Source organism: Rhinatrema bivittatum, chromosome 7, assembly GCF_901001135.1.
Source record: "Rhinatrema bivittatum chromosome 7, aRhiBiv1.1, whole genome shotgun sequence".
NCBI classification, from domain to species: domain Eukaryota; kingdom Metazoa; phylum Chordata; class Amphibia; order Gymnophiona; family Rhinatrematidae; genus Rhinatrema; species Rhinatrema bivittatum.
The window spans coordinates 237,623,604-237,640,542 of record NC_042621.1 but is presented as its reverse complement, the minus strand read 5'-3'; the positions used below and the strand labels follow the sequence as shown (position 1 = coordinate 237,640,542).

At 45.3% G+C, this 16,939-nt stretch overlaps 1 protein-coding gene across 1 annotated transcript in view; it reads right to left on the bottom strand.

Moving 5' to 3' along the window:
• The window catches only part of STK32C (serine/threonine kinase 32C), a 695,653-nt gene that overhangs the window by 56,739 nt on the left and 621,975 nt on the right, over window positions 1-16,939 (bottom strand). Inside the window, exon 4 of the mRNA XM_029609989.1 lies at window positions 15,686-15,859. Within this exon, the coding sequence (XP_029465849.1) occupies window positions 15,686-15,859 (174 nt within the window). The remainder of the gene's footprint in view (window positions 1-15,685; window positions 15,860-16,939) is intronic.

The following is a 16,939-nucleotide window of genomic DNA, read 5'->3' as shown; positions in this document are numbered from 1 at the left end:
CTTTTCTATACCGTCGTTAAGTAGTATACCATCACAACGGTTTACAGTGAGGCACATATATACATCTTTGGAAAATGTATAAGTTAATACTATCTATAGGAAGTGCCATTAAAGTCCGGCAAAAGGTTAAAAATCTTGTCCTTTTTCTACGTTTCTCAGTTTTAATTGCATATATAACTCTATCAGAGTGTCTATTTTGTTTTGATAAAACACACTTATTGAGCAGAAAGGTGCTGCGTTCTGATGTTCTGCTGCCAGATTTCTTATTCCACTATTCACCGCTCTCTTTGTAAAAGGCTTGCTTGAAAAGCCAGGTTTTTAAACTCTTTTTGAATAGTTTAAAATCTCTCTGTAGTCTAATTTCTAAGGGCATGGTGTTCCACAGTATTGGTCCGGCTAAAGATAGAGCCCGTTCTCTAACTTGGGTCAGTCTTATACGGCTAATTTAGGGAGTCATTTTTCAAATCGCGTTACGGCCTTAATGCCCACGATAATGCCATAATGCATGCAATAAATAACATATTGCAAGATACGTATGCAAATTTTAAAAATGTAGTCAAGTGGGAGGAGTAAAATGAAAATGAGGGGTGCTTAACATTGCATGCAATAGCATAACTCACGCTATCATGGGATTCAACGCCAGAAATAACTACACCTTTTTCTGGGCGTTATGCTGTGTGTTATGGTCAAAACCCGTATTGAGGGGAGGAGAGGGAGGCACACATATATTAGTCAACTTTTTATACCACTGTAAGAGGGGGCATTCGTAACTCGGGGTAAGGTTTTGGTGGTGTACTAGGTTTTGGGGGGCACTTTTACATGCACAGTCAGAGATACGAACAGCGCAGTAGACATGTACTCTCGACCTAGCTTGAGGCACTCTCTACCCAGCTGCTATCAAGCTAGGTCAAGAATACAATGCACAAATCTCATCTTTGTGTACCTTTCATCACTCCAAGTCACATAAAATCTTCACTGATGTCTACTGTGCTGTTCATACCTCTGATTGTACATGTAAAATTGCCCCCATAATCTAGCCCACCACCAAAACCTCATCCCAAGTTACTAGTTGCCCCTCTTACAGTGGTATAGTTTACTTATATGCAAACCTTATTGTTGTGCTGCGATAGAAGGGAGCGCTAGGGGGTGCTCCCCAGTGTGGGATGAGGAGTGTGTGCCCTTGCGGTGAGACAACCCTCGTCTGGGAATGGAACTGAAGACGTGGAGCTTGGAACTCTGAAGACAAGACATGGAGCTTGGAACGCTGATGACAAAACGTGGAGCTTGGAATTCTGAAGACAAGACATGGTGAGCAAGGTCCCTCAGGCACCCTACACAGCCCGAGGGCTGGTCGCGGACCACACTGTCCTTAACACGCCTTACACAGCCAGACAGCTGGTCGCAGACAACACAGACCAGGTCAGGAACAAGTTATCCCTTAGATCCTCTGGAGTCGGAACAGGAGACAGTCTTTAAAACATGGAACTTGGAAACTGGAATCTCGGATAACTTAAAAACAAGGAAACTCTGGAGGCAAGGGTACTCAGGACCTGGAACATCAAGATGTGGACATCAGGAATTCAGACATCAGGAACTCGGACACCAGGAATGAAGATGCCAGGCAGGAGCAAGATGCAGCGAAGTCCATGGAGGAGAAGCTCCCAGGAGGACTGGCTCCTTGCCAAGGTGAGGAGTGAGTGAGCGAGGAGCCCTTTTGTAGGGCTGGACCAGGAATGCCCAGGGAGGAGTCCTAGGAAGCCACACCTGCACTGTCCCTTTAAGTGCAGGAAGAAGATGTGGCTGCGCCCCTAGGAGGAGCAGGAACAGGAACAGGAAGCAGGACCCTGGACAGCAGCGTCCTGCCGCTGTGGAGAGCAGGAGGAGGAGAATGGGCCGCAGGCAGGCCCCGACGAGGGAGGCAGCATCCAAGCCTGAAAGATGGTGCAGGAAGCGGCTTTCTTGCCAAGAGGTGAGTCCAGGAACTGTGGCCTCTGGACTGTGGAACAGCGGGGACGTCAGCGGTTCCCGCTGCAGAGGTAAGCACCTGCTCGTGGTTAGGCCCGCGAGCAGGAACACAACAGTACCCCACCCCCACCCCCTCCTTCGGGAGGTTGAAAACCAGGCAAGGCATCTGGAACTGGGACAAGGTGCAGGCGCCTCCTGCAGGTCATAGGAAGAAACATGGAATAACAAGGGACACTGGACACAGGAACAAGCAAGAAACATGGAAACAAGCAACGGACATGGAAACAAGCAACAGACTTGAAACAAGTAGCAGGGCAAGGAACAAATTTAAGAAACAGCAGAGCAAGGAACAAATGTAAGAAACAGCAGAGCAAGGAACAAATGGAAGAAACAGCGGAGCAAAGAACAACAGAACAAGGAACAGCAGAACAAACAACAAAACAAGGAACAAGGGAACAAACAAAGGAACAAACAACAGAACAAGGGAACAAACGAAGAACAACAAGGAACTCAGAAAGTTCAAGAAAGACATGGGAGGGAATCCAGGGTGGGATCAGCTTGTAGCAGCATTCACCAGGTGGGGTGCAGGCGCCTCCTGCAGGTCGTGGAATCCAGAAAGGCTGGCGCCTGCAGCAGGTCGTAGGAAAGAAGTCCCCCCCAAAAAATTCTGGGGTCCAGTGAATAAAGGAGTCCAGAACAGAACCCAGGACAAAGACAGTCCCATCGGGCACATGGCCTTGGCAAATCTGTTGCGTTGCGATAGAAAGAAGCACTGGGGGCACTCCCCAGTGCGGGAAGAGGAGTGTGTGCCTTTGCGGTGAGACAAGCCTCGTCTGGGAATGAAACTGATGATGTGGACTTGGAACTCTGAAGGCAGGATGTGGTGAGCAAGGTGCCTCAGGCTCCCTACACAGCCTGTAGGCTGGTCACGGACCACACTATCCTCAATGCTCTCTACACAGATGGATGGCTGGTCGCGGACCACGAGAGGAATGGGGCAAGCTCTGGACAACACAGACCAGGTCAGGAACAAGTTACCCCTTGGATCCTCCAGAGTCGGAACAGGATACAGTCTTTAAAACACGGAACTTGGAAACCGGAATCTCGGATCACTTAAAAACAAGGAACCTCCAGAGGCACAGGTACTCAGGACATGGAACATCAAGAGGTGGACATCAGGAATTCAGACATCAGGAACTTAGACAACAGGAACGAAGATGCCAGGCAGGAGCAAGATGCAGCGAAGTTCATGGAGGAGAAGCTCCCAGAAGGACTGGCTCTTTGCCAAGGCAGGGAGTGAGTGAGCAAGCACCCCTTTTGTAGGGCTGAACCAGGAATGCCCAGAGAGGAGTCCAAGGAGGGCCACACTTGCACTGTTCCTTTAAGTGCAGGAAGAAGACATGGCCATGTCCCTAGGAGGAGCAGGAACAGGAAGCAGGGTCCTGGATAGCAGCGTCCTGCCGCTGTGGAGAGCAGGAGGAGAAGAACGGGCCGCAGGCAGGCCCCGACGAGGGAGGCAGCGGTCCAAGCTGCAAAGAGGGTGCAGGAAATTGCTTCCTTGCCGCAGGCGAGTTGGGGGACTGCGGCCTCTAGAGTGCGGAATGGTGGTGATGTCGGCGGTTCCCATCGCAGAAGTAAGCGCCTGCTCGCAGGAGCACAACACTTATAAAGAGAGTCTCTCTCTCTCTCTCTCTCTCCAGTGGTGTGATAAATTTAACACATGTTGCAGTAAATAGCTATGTGGTACCTGGAAAATTACCCTAACTATGGCCTTTTTTTTTTTTTTTAGCATGGGTGCTATTTTCCTTATATTTATAGCAATTTGATGAATCTAGGCGTTAGCTGGATAAGTAGCAATATTCAAATATTCATACTTATCTGGTTAAGTTAATTGGATAAGTTAGACCTGCCCCTTTTTCTGTGGGTTCCTTTTCTTAAGTCTGAGGAGAGCCCCTTGAATTGAGTTCAGGATTTTTCTACTTAATATACCATTTGGAAAAAAAAAAAGAAACCAACTTCTAACTGATTCCATTGATGGGTCCAGTCCACATATGGTGGGTTAAAATTTGCCACCATCATCATCACCCCTTCACTCCCAATTTTTAAATGTCTTTGATGAGATGTATATCCAGATTTATTTTCAGGGGTCTGTATAATACAGTGGTATAAACTGAAGTAGCTTTTCTCTTTTCCAAAATAACTCACAGTGCTGCCTCCTTTCTTCATGCCCTCTCCATGGTGCTGAAGTGCATCATTGCTAGTGTTCTTCTCATGTCTGGACTTCTTCCCTGCTGATCACCTGCAATTTCTTGACTATAGTGTTGTGTCTTTGAGTGCTCTCTTCAAAATGTATTGGTAGGTGTGAAGGGTGAGGACATATTTTTTGTATAGAGTTTGCAGGATTCTCTACATCCTGGTTAAAGCATATGCTCTAACCCGTTAAATTATTTGTATCATGTTATATTTATTCTTCCTGCCTCTATCTTCCTTCCAGCTTGTCCTTAAGCCTCCAAGTTTTCCATACCTTGTTGATTGTAACTTTGACTTATTCTTTTTCCTTTGTTATCTATTATTTACCAGAACTGTTACCTCAGTTTTACCCTTTGTTAAAATGTAAACCGATCCGATATGGTTATCTACTATGAGGGTCGGTATAAAAAACTGCTAAATAAAATAAATAAATAAATACATTTAAACCTTGAGAATTGTTTTTATGATTTGTCTTTAGTAACTGTGATTTTTGTTTTCTCTCAGGTTCTTGGTGCTTGCAATGTGCAGAATACTTTCTATGGTTACTTGATTTACTATGACTTTGACATAAGAATGATTTAATTCAAACATTTATAAACAACCTCAACCATGGAAGGTGCAACTCATCTCCACTTTCCAGCCTATTTTCACCCCCATAATTATGCATCACATAATTGTTTGAGAAGGAAGAATTCTTTATTTGATGTATATAGCCACAGGATTGGTGAATTAGCATACATAATTCAATCACTGCATATAAACAAATACATCAACTATTCCTAGTTGTCTATGGAGTGACCACACCCTCACTTGCACATCAAGTTCATGCTGAATTTTAACTCTGTAATCACTCCATATGCATTATACTGCAACTGGATTGGCTGTATAAACCAACACCCCCTTTACAATGTTTTGCTGTCTGGGATGCAGAGCCATAAAATCTTTTCCCCTCTGTTGTCCCACAATCTTATCCTTGATTGCCGTGTAAAATGCTCTCTACTGTGAGTCAACATCTTGGTCCATCATAGAGCAGGAGTCACTTGCAAATAAGCAACATTAATTGGGTGGATAGCAGGCCAGTCCCAGCTGTGAAAGATGAGAACTCAAGAGGCGACTCAACTCAACTCTCACCAACCTGTTCAATGTAGGGCCAGGAAGACCAAATACCCTGCCCATCTAGTCTTTAAAATATTAATTGCTGTGTGCCCTTGGATGTAGCCAAACCTGCCACTGCCTGCAACAGAGAATCCTTACTTGCTGAGGCCTCCTCACAAATCTTGCTGCAGCCATATTATATCCCAGGTTTTATATTATTGTCAGCATATCAAGGCCCACATCTAACAACTGCTCCTTCAGGCAACCTCCTTAGTGTGTAGATGTGAAGTAATCAGAGAAAGATGGTTAGAGTGCACCTCCCTTAGTGGGTATTGCCACCATATTCTCCTGCAGGCTCTGCTGGACTGGTTGCACCAGACCTGGATAGGGAACCTTCTATGAGGTTCATTGTGCTCATTTGCCTGCTTAAGAGGCCTGCTTAAGAGGCCTCAGCTTGTGGACAGGTAGACTCCAGGAGAAGCAAAGATACCTGCACAGAAGAAGGTATAGCTGAAGAGAGATTACTTCTCAAGCTATGTTATCACCACAAATATTTGTGAATTTGAAGATGACCTGCCCAGCTTGGACATCTGAGAACCAAACAGTCACAGAGATAAAAGAAAAAATGATAAGGTTGTACACAGCACTTAGAAGCTGAGGGGAAAAGGCTGCATTGCCTTGGAGTTGCAGTTTCAAGCTTTCTTAGCAATGTAACTAAAGACGTATTGATTCAGGAAAAAGCCTTAAGACATGTAAATAAACATTCTTCATAGACTTTGACTATAGCTTGGAAGATAGCAAACCAAAAAAGCAATTATGTGATGGGGATTGGAGAAGAGACATCATACTAGTGCAACACTGCTAGGTGCAGGCAAACAACACCCATGAAAAGGTGTTACATGTACCAGCACTGAAGGAAAATCTATTGTCAGTAAAATGTCTAGCAAGCAAGGACTGCATTGTTCTCTTCCTCGAGAATACCTTCTGTCAATGAAAATGCCTGCCAAGCCAAGGTCTTCACTATCCTTTTCCTCAAGAATGTATGAACAATGGGTTGCAGATGGCAACCTATAAAAAGAGCTATTTGCACATGTGAGGACTAAGAACTAAATATATGCATGGCACAGACCTGGGACACAGGTACCCAGAAGCAATAAAGGGACTTGAACAAATAGATGATAGTGAATTTAAAATTATTCCCATGCTCAGAGACACAAACATGTGCTTGCTACTTGGAAAGCAAGATAACTTATTCATCGCCATCAGAGGCAAACCACAGCAGAGCCATTTAGCCACTGGAGATAATCAGTGAATCCATATGGATGATGGACAGTGACCCCGCCTGACAACAGATGCTTCCTGACCCTTGTTGATGCTTACTCCAGGTACCCACAGACTTATCTCCTGAGATACAAAAACGAAACACTGAAGGGCACTGAAGGATTATTTGACATAATGAGCAATAGGTTCCAGTGTAAAGCTGTCAGTTGTGGACCCTTGGTCCGGAGGGTACTCACCGGGGAGATGTCCAGATGAATTCCCTCCCAGAAGGTGGAGCTGTAACTCAATACAGGCGCCAGGCAAGACGAAGTCCAGTTCCAGGCAAGGGTCAGGGCAGGCGGCAGGCAAAGCAAAGTCCAGTTCCAGGCAAAGGTCAGGGCAGGCGGCAGGCAAAGCAAAGTCCGGTTCCAGGAAAAGGTCAGGGCAGGCAGCAGGCAAAGCAAAGTCCGGTTCCAGGCAAAGGTCAGGGCAGGCGGCAGGCAAAGCAAAGTCCGGTTCCAGGCAAAGGTCAGGGCAGGAGGCAGGCAAAGCAGAGTCCAGTCCAGGCAGGTCAAAGTAGACGAAGTCAAAGCTAAACACCAACAGCACCAGGGAACCTTGTTGCAAAGGCAGAGAGCTTTTCCCGGGGAGAGGTTTAAATCTCCCCGGGCGTCTGACGTCACCTCCGGGGCCGACCCGACTTTCCCACCTCTGCCCTTTTAAGGGGGTGGGCCCTGCCGCGCTCTCCCCGACGCTGCTTCCTGGATGTGAGGAGAGACGCGCCGAGGCCGCCATTGAGGGACCAGTCTGGTTAGGTAGGAGATCCCGGCCGGGAACCCCTCGGCCCGGGATCGCAACAGGAACAATCCATATGGACAGCAGAGTAGACAGTAACACTAATGTACTACAAGCAACAGGAATCAATAATTAGACTGCAATGTCCACTACCCCTCACAGAATGGTGTAGTCAAGAGGAAGGACCACACACTGATGGAGAAGGAAAGGAGCATGCTGCAGGATGCCAGTCTTCCTGGCACTGATAACTGCAAATTATCTGCAGAACTTGAAGCTGACAAGGGGAAATGAGGTGACACTGAACACAATGTGACATTGCAGAAAAACCTCATATTATTTCAGGGCCTATATGTATTTTGTGGATGAGAAGCACTTGAAGATAGTAGATAGAGCACTAAGGATATGGTATTGGGTTACAGCACACAGAACAAGAAAAAACGGATCCTAATCCTCAGAATGAACAAGGAACCCCTAAACTGGAGAGTGTACTTCAATAAAATGTCCTCTTCAAATAACACAATCCCCGTTGGTATCCCATACATACTGATGCTAATGCAGATCCAGATAAAACTATTGAGCAGCTGTCTGAAGCAAAGGTGGCAGATATTTTTGAGCATATTGAGAGGTTTACCAGACCAATAAAGGGAACCTACCAGCTCACAGATTCTTGAACCCAGCGCACTTCCCAGAGAAGCCATAAACTTAAACCTGAGAGAACATCGGGACCCTGCCCAGATATGAAGCAAAAAGTGAAAGGGAGCAGTACTGGGAGAGAACTCTCTTCACAAGCAAATGTTTGATGCTTATGCCTGCCCCTAAGGGGCAAAATAGTAAGATGGAAGTGGACGTTCAAGGTCCAGTATAATGCCAAAGTGGCATTGGAGTTCTATAATGTTTTTATTTTTTATGTGAACATTTTAAATTATGAATGTTTTAAACTAAAATCTGCTTTGAACAAATATTTGGAGAAATGGACTACAAGTATGGAACAAGTAAATAAAAATAAAATAAATATAAGGCTGGGTTAGTCTCAAAAGGTTACTTGCAGAGGTTTGACCAAGATTATAATGAGATGTTTGCACTAGCTATCAAATACAACTATGCATGTCAGCTAGCAAAGGCATGAAAGTGAGACATAGATGTGAAGACAGATGTCTTGTAAGACATTTGCAAAGATCTGTGCATAGGGAACCAACCCAGATTCATCCTGAGGACACTAACCTAGTATGCAAATTCTGAAAGGGCATCTATGGATTTTGGAGTGAAAAGTTAAAGAAGAATTCACCCAAAGAGGATCTGCGAAGAGTAGAGCAAAATCTTGCCACAATTCCCAATATTGGGACAGCAGATAGACCAATATCCTAGTTTGCATGATCTTTGAATTGTGAGTGGAAATGGGCTCAGAACCCATGCCTCCAGAGAGACTGAAACCTAAATCCAATGGGGTAGATTTTCAGAGCCCTGCTCGCCTAAATCCGCCCAAAACCGGGCGGATTTAGGCGAGCAGGGCCCTGCGCGCCGGGAAGCCTATTTTACATAGGCCTCCCGGCGCGCGCAGAGCCCCGGGACTCGCGTAAGTCCCGGGGTTCTCGGAGGGGGGCGTGTCGGGGGCGTGTCGGGGTCGGGCCCGGTCGTCGCGGCGTTCCGGGGGCGTGTCGGCAGCGTTTTGGGGGCGGGTACGGGGCGTGGCTACGGCCCGGGGGCGTGGCCGCGCCCTCCGTACCCGCCCCCAGGTCGCGGCCCGGCGCGCAGCAGGCCCGCTGGCGCGCGGGGATTTACGTCTCCCTCCGGGAGGCGTAAATCCCCCGACAAAGGTAAGGGGGGGGTGTAGACAGGGCCGGGCGGGTGGGTTAGGTAGGGGAAGGGAGGGGAAGGTGAGGGGAGGGCAAAGGAAAGTTCCCTCTAAGGCCGCTCCGATTTCGGAGCGGCCTTGGAGGGAACGGGGGGAGGCAGCGCGGCTCGGCGCGCGCAGGCTATACAAAATCGATAGCCTTGCGCGCGCCGATCCAGGATTTTAGCCGATACGCGCGACTACGCGCGTATCTACTAAAATCCAGCGTACTTTTGTTTGCGCCTGGAGCGCAAACAAAAGTAGGCTGTTCGCGCTTGTCTGAAAATCTACCCCAGTGCCTTTTACTGCTCGGCCATGCTACCGCATTGACAACACCTAGTGCATTACTAGAGAGAAGAGGATTATGAGGCAATTGTGCACAAAACTCCATGAGAAACTTCAAGATCCTAGATCTAGAAATATCACAACTACCTCTGGATCTCATTCTAGAGAGATGATGGAAGTTTTCAGGTAACCAAAGCAATAGATCAGCAAGATGCTGACCAAAATCAGAATAGGGAAAGCAAAGGATTATTCCTACCATTGTTATCTGTCATTTTACTTGAATTGCTACTCCAGTTATTCCCTTGTTATATTGTAAACCGATCCGATATGGTTATTTACTATGAAGGTCGGTATAAAAAACTGTTAAATAAATAAATGTACCTATATAGAAATTAAATACCTAAAGGGGCAACAAACTATATTATTTCTGGGCTCCTGTTGCAGCTGCCCAGCTCAGATCACAAACACGAATGGGCCATACCAGTACCAGAAAGAAAAATACTGGCTAACAGTCCAAATAATGAATTTCACCACAACTGGGCTGGATCATAACCCTAAACTTGTCTGATCAAGCAAGGCACACTGGTCTTTCTTTATGTTCCCATATTACTCCCTTGCTTATAACTCTCCACTGGCTTCCAGTCTCTTGGCATATGAAATTTAAAATTATCACACTTATTTTTAAGTCCATTAATGTACTTTTACCTCAAAGTTTCCTTGCACTGATTATTTACCAACCAGCTCACCCATTACAATCCACATCTAAATAGCTGCTCAGGATACCATCTCAAAAAACAACAACACTGAAGGAATCTCGGGACCAGTTGTTTCAGCTTACTGGTCCTATGCTCTGGAATGAGCTCCCTGAACTTTTTAAAAAAGAGCATGATTACCTGCATTGGTCCGGAACCCCCGCTGAACGACCTCCTGCAGTCGATCTCCTGCCGGCGCCATTTTCCGTACGAAAACGATTTGCGGCAAGAAATCGCTCCCGGAACCCCGCTGAACTCCCAGGAAACTTTTGGCCAGCTTGGGGGGGCCTCCTGACCCCCACAAGACTTGCCAAAAGTCCAGCGGGGGTCCGGAACGACCTCCTCCGTCGAATCGTTTTTGTCTATGGCCGCCGCCATTTTGCGGCGGCCATTTTGAAAAATGGCGCCGGCTGAAGACAACACGATTCTATTGAGGGGGCCGTTCCGGACTGCCGCCGTTCTGGACCACCGCCGGATCCCCAGGTAATTTAAAGCATTGGGGGGGGGGTTCGGGAGGGTGGGGGATTTAATTTAAAGGGTCGGGGTGGGTTTTAGGGTGCCGGTTTTCCTGCCCTCCCCCTTCCCCCGATTTACGATTTTTTAACGATAAATCGGGGGAATTGGTATTGTATCGTGGCCCTAACGATTTTTTGACGATTTAAAATATATCGGACGATATTTTAAATCGTCAAAAAACGATTCACATCCCTATTGTACGTTGCCCTAATGTCAAAACATGAAGTGCGAGTAATCAAGTATTAAATAAACTTTAGCCCAACATTCAGCAGAACTTCTCTTCCTTTGAAAATATTTGGCTACAGTTATCCAGATAAAGTTATCTGGGTAAGTTTGCTGACCACCGGCTTACTAAATATTTGAAAGAAACAAACTCTCTCATGCAATCAGTGGCCTTCTCCCTTCCCCATTCTCCAAAATTAAAAAAAATATATATGTTGGGACCACAGCGAACCAATACCATCCTCCTACCCCCACGTTTAAGCAAAAACGTTGTTGGTCATAATGGCGTCCTCCCCCAACTGCTCAATTTTCTAAAAAAATGTCAGGTTGTAGCAATCTGTTTCAGCCCCCTCCCCAAGTTTCACAAAATCATTTTGGGGCCACTGCGACCAGATTCTACCCCCCCCCCCCCCCCCCCCAAATCCCATCCCAGTTTTTCAAATAAAGGTAAAGTAGCCAAATCCCCACTTTCCCTTTTTACCAAATTGAGGAACCACCCCCACCCATCCAAACCCCCATAAGCCTTCCAGAACTCCAGTGGGAGGAGATGCAGCTCTTATCTCCTCCCATGGGATGAATATCCAAAAGCCAGTACAGATGACAGGTGCTAGAAGCCAGATATTAACCTATTCACTGCAACTGAAGCAGAACTTGTCAGTTTACTAACAGCTGACCAATTCCTATTTAGAACTGATTTCTGAATGGGGATTAGTCCCTTCACAAACTTAGTCAGACAAATACCTATGAATAATATCTTCGCAGTATTTTGTTTGGTAGATCATTTTTACATAATATTTTACTTTGCAATGCCAAATATGAAAGTATACATTGAGACTGTCATCAGTCTGTTGTCAGCGTGGATCCTTGGACCGATGGGGAGTTGGCACAACGTGCAGGATGGAGCCCGGCAGGTCCCAACCGTCAGCTGGTGGAACGGAATGAGGCAGAGGCCCAACTGGAGCTTCGCGAATACCAGCCTACATTCCCCTTAGGTTGAGCCCTTGGGTGTCGGAGCTGGAAGGTCTTAGCCCTTGGGTGCAGAACAGCTTAAAATCCATGGATGAGGCTGAGGCAAACATGAGCAGATGGAGACGGGCTAGAGTCAGGGCAGGTGGTATTCAAGGAAGGTCCAGTAGTCAGGCAGTGGGCAGTGGCAGGTGGAAATCAAGAAAAGTCCAGGAAGCAAACTGAGATTAAAGCCAAGGGTTCGTCCAAGGGAAGGTGGGACAGATGAGCAGGGCAGGAGGACATGGAGCACACAGAAGACAAGGCACGCTGAAGATGACCACAGAACTGACAGTTGAGACAAAGACCTCAAGAGCTGAGAATCAGGAATGAAGATAAGAGACTAAAGACATGGAGAAGACCAGGAACTGAGGCAACTCACTCTACAATGCTGTAGGAAGACCTGTTGCCAAGGCATGGAGGAGATACTGCTGTGTCCTTTCATAGGCCTTCTCAGATGATGTCATCACAGGGCTCCGCTGGCCTTTTCTCACTGAGGGCCCTTATCTTTGGGCACACGCACACCTTAGGGGATCCTGGAGTGAGCATTGGCAGCATTCCACTGCGAAGACAGTTGGCAGCTTCCTGTCATGCAGAGATTCAGTGTCTTGCTGCATGAGCAGGGGAAGTGGCTTGGAAGTGCAGGAGTGTGACTACTGGGGCCTGGCCCAATCGGTAAGTGTGACGGTTCATGGGAGGAGCCCGTGAATCTCCAAACGCAAAATAGCCTACACAGTAATACTGTATAATGCAACTACAGGGTGTATCAGCATTAAGATTTGATATCGTTAGTAGATTATTGACATAATATCCATATAATTTATTTATTTTAGACATCCCTCCATTCTCTTAAGCGTTCAAGTGGTTTGCAATATTAATCTACAGTAGATTAGGAACATAATTTGGACATGATGATCACAATGCAATCAAATTTGACAATCATTGAATTGAGGCAGGCCTCTGGCCACTGCCCCACCCTGCCCACGCCCCGCCCCTCGGACCGCCCATTTTTTCAAACCCCAGGACTTACACGTGTCCCGGGGCTTTACGTGCACTGCCGGGCCTTTTGAAAATAGGCCCGGCGCTGTAGGGCTTTGAAAATCTGCCCCTTAGAGAATAGCCACTGCTTATTACTGGCATTACTGGCATGGGATCTGTTTAATATTTGGGTACTTGCCAAGTACTTGTGACTTGGATTAGCCACTGTTGATGGACCCTTGGTCTGAACTAGTAAGACAACTTTTTATGTTCTTATAAGAAAAATAGGAAAGCACTAATTGCCACCCTGGGTCAGAACAAGAGTCCATCAAGCCCAGCATCCTGTTTCTAATAGTGGCTAATCTAAGTCACAAGTACCTGGCAAGTACCCAGATGTTAAATAGATCCCATGCTACTAATGCTGGCAATAAGCAGTGGCTATTTCCTATTGATTAAACCTTGTTATTTTATTCTATATTGATTTTATTCTTTATAATAGTTTTCATGATTTTTCCTGGCACTGAAGTTAGGCTCACTGGTCTATTGTTTCCCAGATCACCTCTGGAGCCCTTTTAAAATATTGGGGTTATATTGGCCAGTTTCCAGTCTTCAGGTACAATTGTTGATTTTAATGATAGGTTACAAATTACTTGTAATTGGTTTGAAATTTCATTTTTGAGATCTTCAGAATCCTGGGGTGTATACCATCTGGTCCAGGCGATTTGCTACTCTTCGGTTTGTCAATCTGGCCTGCTACATCTTCCAGGTTCACTGTGATTTGGTTCAGGTCATCTGAATTATCATCCTTGAAAACTGTCTCTGGAACAGGTATCTCCCCAACATCCTCATCAGTAAACACTAAAGCAAAGAATTAATTTAGTCTTTCCAATGGCCTTATCTTCCTAAGTTGCCCTTTAACTCCTTGATCATTTAAAAGTCCAACCAACTCCCTTGCAGGTTTCAGATATATTTTAAAAAGTTTTTATTATGAGTTTTTGCTTCTATTGTCAACTTCTTTTCAAACTGAATCTTAGCCTGTCTTATCAATGTTTTACATTTAACTTGCCAATGCTTATTTTTTTCCTATTTTCTTCAGATGGATCCTTTTTCCAATTTTGGAAGGAAGATCTTTTGGCTAAAATAGAGGTAGGTAAATATTGAAGTGCACCAGAGATCTATCCTGGAATCAGTGCTGTTCAACATATTCATAAATGATCTGGAATAGGAAGCAATGAGTGAGGAGATCAAATTTTCAGATGACACAGAATTATTCAAAGTTGTTTAAGCACAAGAAGGTTATGAATAACTGCAGAACAACCATATGAGATTGGAAGACTGGACACCTAATTGGCAGATGAAATTGAATGTGGATTAGTGAAAAGCATGTGGAAAAATAATCTTAATCATAGGTACACAATACTGGGTTCAGTATTAGGTGTCACCACCCAGGAAAAGGAGCTTGGAGTCCTTATGAACAATGCGTTGAAATTCTCAGCTCAGCATGTGGTGGTAGTCAAAAAAATGTGAAGATTCATTGTTGACTTCACCTCTGGCCTGCAGGTGTTGCTGTAAGTCACTTAGAATATCTATCCAGTCCTTCCAACTAGGTGCCCTTCTCTTCCCCCAGCGGCCATCTTGTTTCTTGCCATGTATTTACTCTCAGGCTTTTCTTCCTACTTCCTTGTTCTCTGGTTCCATCCTTGTTACTTGAATTCATAAGATGACTTTTGTCTCGGGTTTCTGCTTTCAGTGTTCCTGGTGTGCTTCAGCTTCCTGCTCTGTTCCAGTCTTCTCACTCCTTGTTTGTATCGGCAGCTACCCAGTTTCTCATGCCTCATTAGTCATTAGCACCTGAGGGCTCAACCCAAGGGGAAGGTTGTTGCCATAGGAGGAAGGTACTCAGCTTCTTTGTTTTCACTGTCATCTGTCTAGATTTGCTTCTCCAGATATTAGGCTGCTCATTCCTGGGGCAATCCACAGACAATAGACTTCACAAATAGAATGTTGGGAATTATTTGGAAAGGAATGGAGAATAGAATGGAAAATATAACACCTGTTTATCAATCCACAATTCAGCTTGAATATTGTTTGTAGCTCTGGTTACCCCATCTCAAAAAAGATAAAGCAGAACTAGAAAAGGAACTGAAAAGGGCAACAAAAATGATAAAGGGGATGCAACAGCTCCCTTATGAAGAAAGGTTAAACTGGTTAGAGCTCTTCAGCTGACTGAGGGGATAAGATAGAGGTTTATAAAACCATGAGTGTAGTGAAACAAGTAAATTGTGGACAGTTATTTACCATTTCAAACAGTACTAAGATAGAGGCCACATCATGAAATTAACAGGTAGAGATTTAAAACAAATTTTAGAAAGTACTTTCTCACTTAACACACAATCAAGCTGTGGAATTTGTTGCCTCAGGATGAGGTCAAGGCATCTAGTATAGCAGAGTTTAAAAGGGGGTTGGACAAGTTCCTGCAAGAAAAGTCCATAAACCATTATTAGCCAGGTGGACTCAGAGAAAATCAGTGCATGTTGCTGGGAGTGACCAACAAATAATTGGATCTGACAGAAACTTGTGAGTCGGATTGGCCACAATGGAATTTTGGTCTGACTCAGCATGGCATATCATATGTTCTTGGGTATATACCAAAAGGTACTGATTATAAATGACATTTTATAAAATAAAAGAATATATTCTTCAGCACAAACATTGTATATTTTGATATTACCTGTGTATAATGTGTTGACTTCGCAAATAATCAAGAGCTAGTGCCATTTCACAAACATAAAGCTTCACCATGTCTTCTGTAAACTGTACATTTTGCTGTAGATGGTAACGCAGATCTCCACCTAGGAGTAAATCTACTACCATAAACATGTCTTCTTCATCCTGGAATGAGTACCTAGAGATAGTAGCAAAGAAAAGTAGATAAATCAGCACTACATTAAATCTCAGATGAAAAGTAATAAGCATCAGAAATTTGAGGATGTAAAAACGTTAATTTAATTCTTTTGCCCCATGTTTCGCACTCTGCTTTTATCTGAGATCTCATTGGGGTAACTTAAGATCTTATGCATCAGGGGGTAGTGGGGTTGTAGGGAAGGTGTGAGGTAGAGGCACCTTTCCAAATTTCTATTGTGATATCTTCCCAAACAGTCCTCAGTACAGGAGCCAAATTTTGAAAATGATTGGGTATGTGCCCTCAGCAAAAAAGAAAAAAACAGAACACTGTAGGCCTTGAGTGTAACTGACCAGCCTGTATTTAAATGTCCAGAGAGGAGCAGGTAATGTGGCTGTGGGGTGACTCATATGGCCAAAATAAAAGCTAGGGAAGACTCAAAGTTCCACCAGTTATTCTCCTCTATCCCAGCCAGTTTCCTCTCATCTGCTCCATTCATCAACAGCCAAACTACAACATAGTCTCTTTCCCTACCCTCACCTGTCACAACCATTCTCTTTCAACCTCCCTTTTCACTCATTCTCCTAATCTCCTCTTCTTCCTGTCCCCATATTTTCCTCTTTTTCCCCCTCACCACTGTCTCTTTCTGCACTCTTAATCCTTCCATCCTGCATGGGCATATTTTGGAGTAGGGGGTTTTAATACCCCACTTCCAGCTCCACTCCCTACATACCCTTAGTCTGATCTGCTCCCCATTTCCCACTGACTTGTTCTTTTTTTTCCCCTTCCAACTCCTCTTCCCATCCCTCCACTCCTCAGCAGGTTCCTCCTCATCCCTCCTTAGCTAGATGCTCTCCTCTGCAGGCTTGGTTCAGCCGTCCCTTCATTGATTCCCACCCTTCATTAGCACGTCAGGCTTCCTTTCATTGGCAGGCTCAGCTCACCTTTCAATTTCACCTTTCCCCCTCCTCCACATGCTTGGATCACTTCCCCGCTCTGTGGTCCCTGAGCTCAGGTACTCTTTTGTCTGGATCTGCTCCTGCAGCTCTTCTCCCGGCACTGACAGATTCCAGGCCAGAGCCA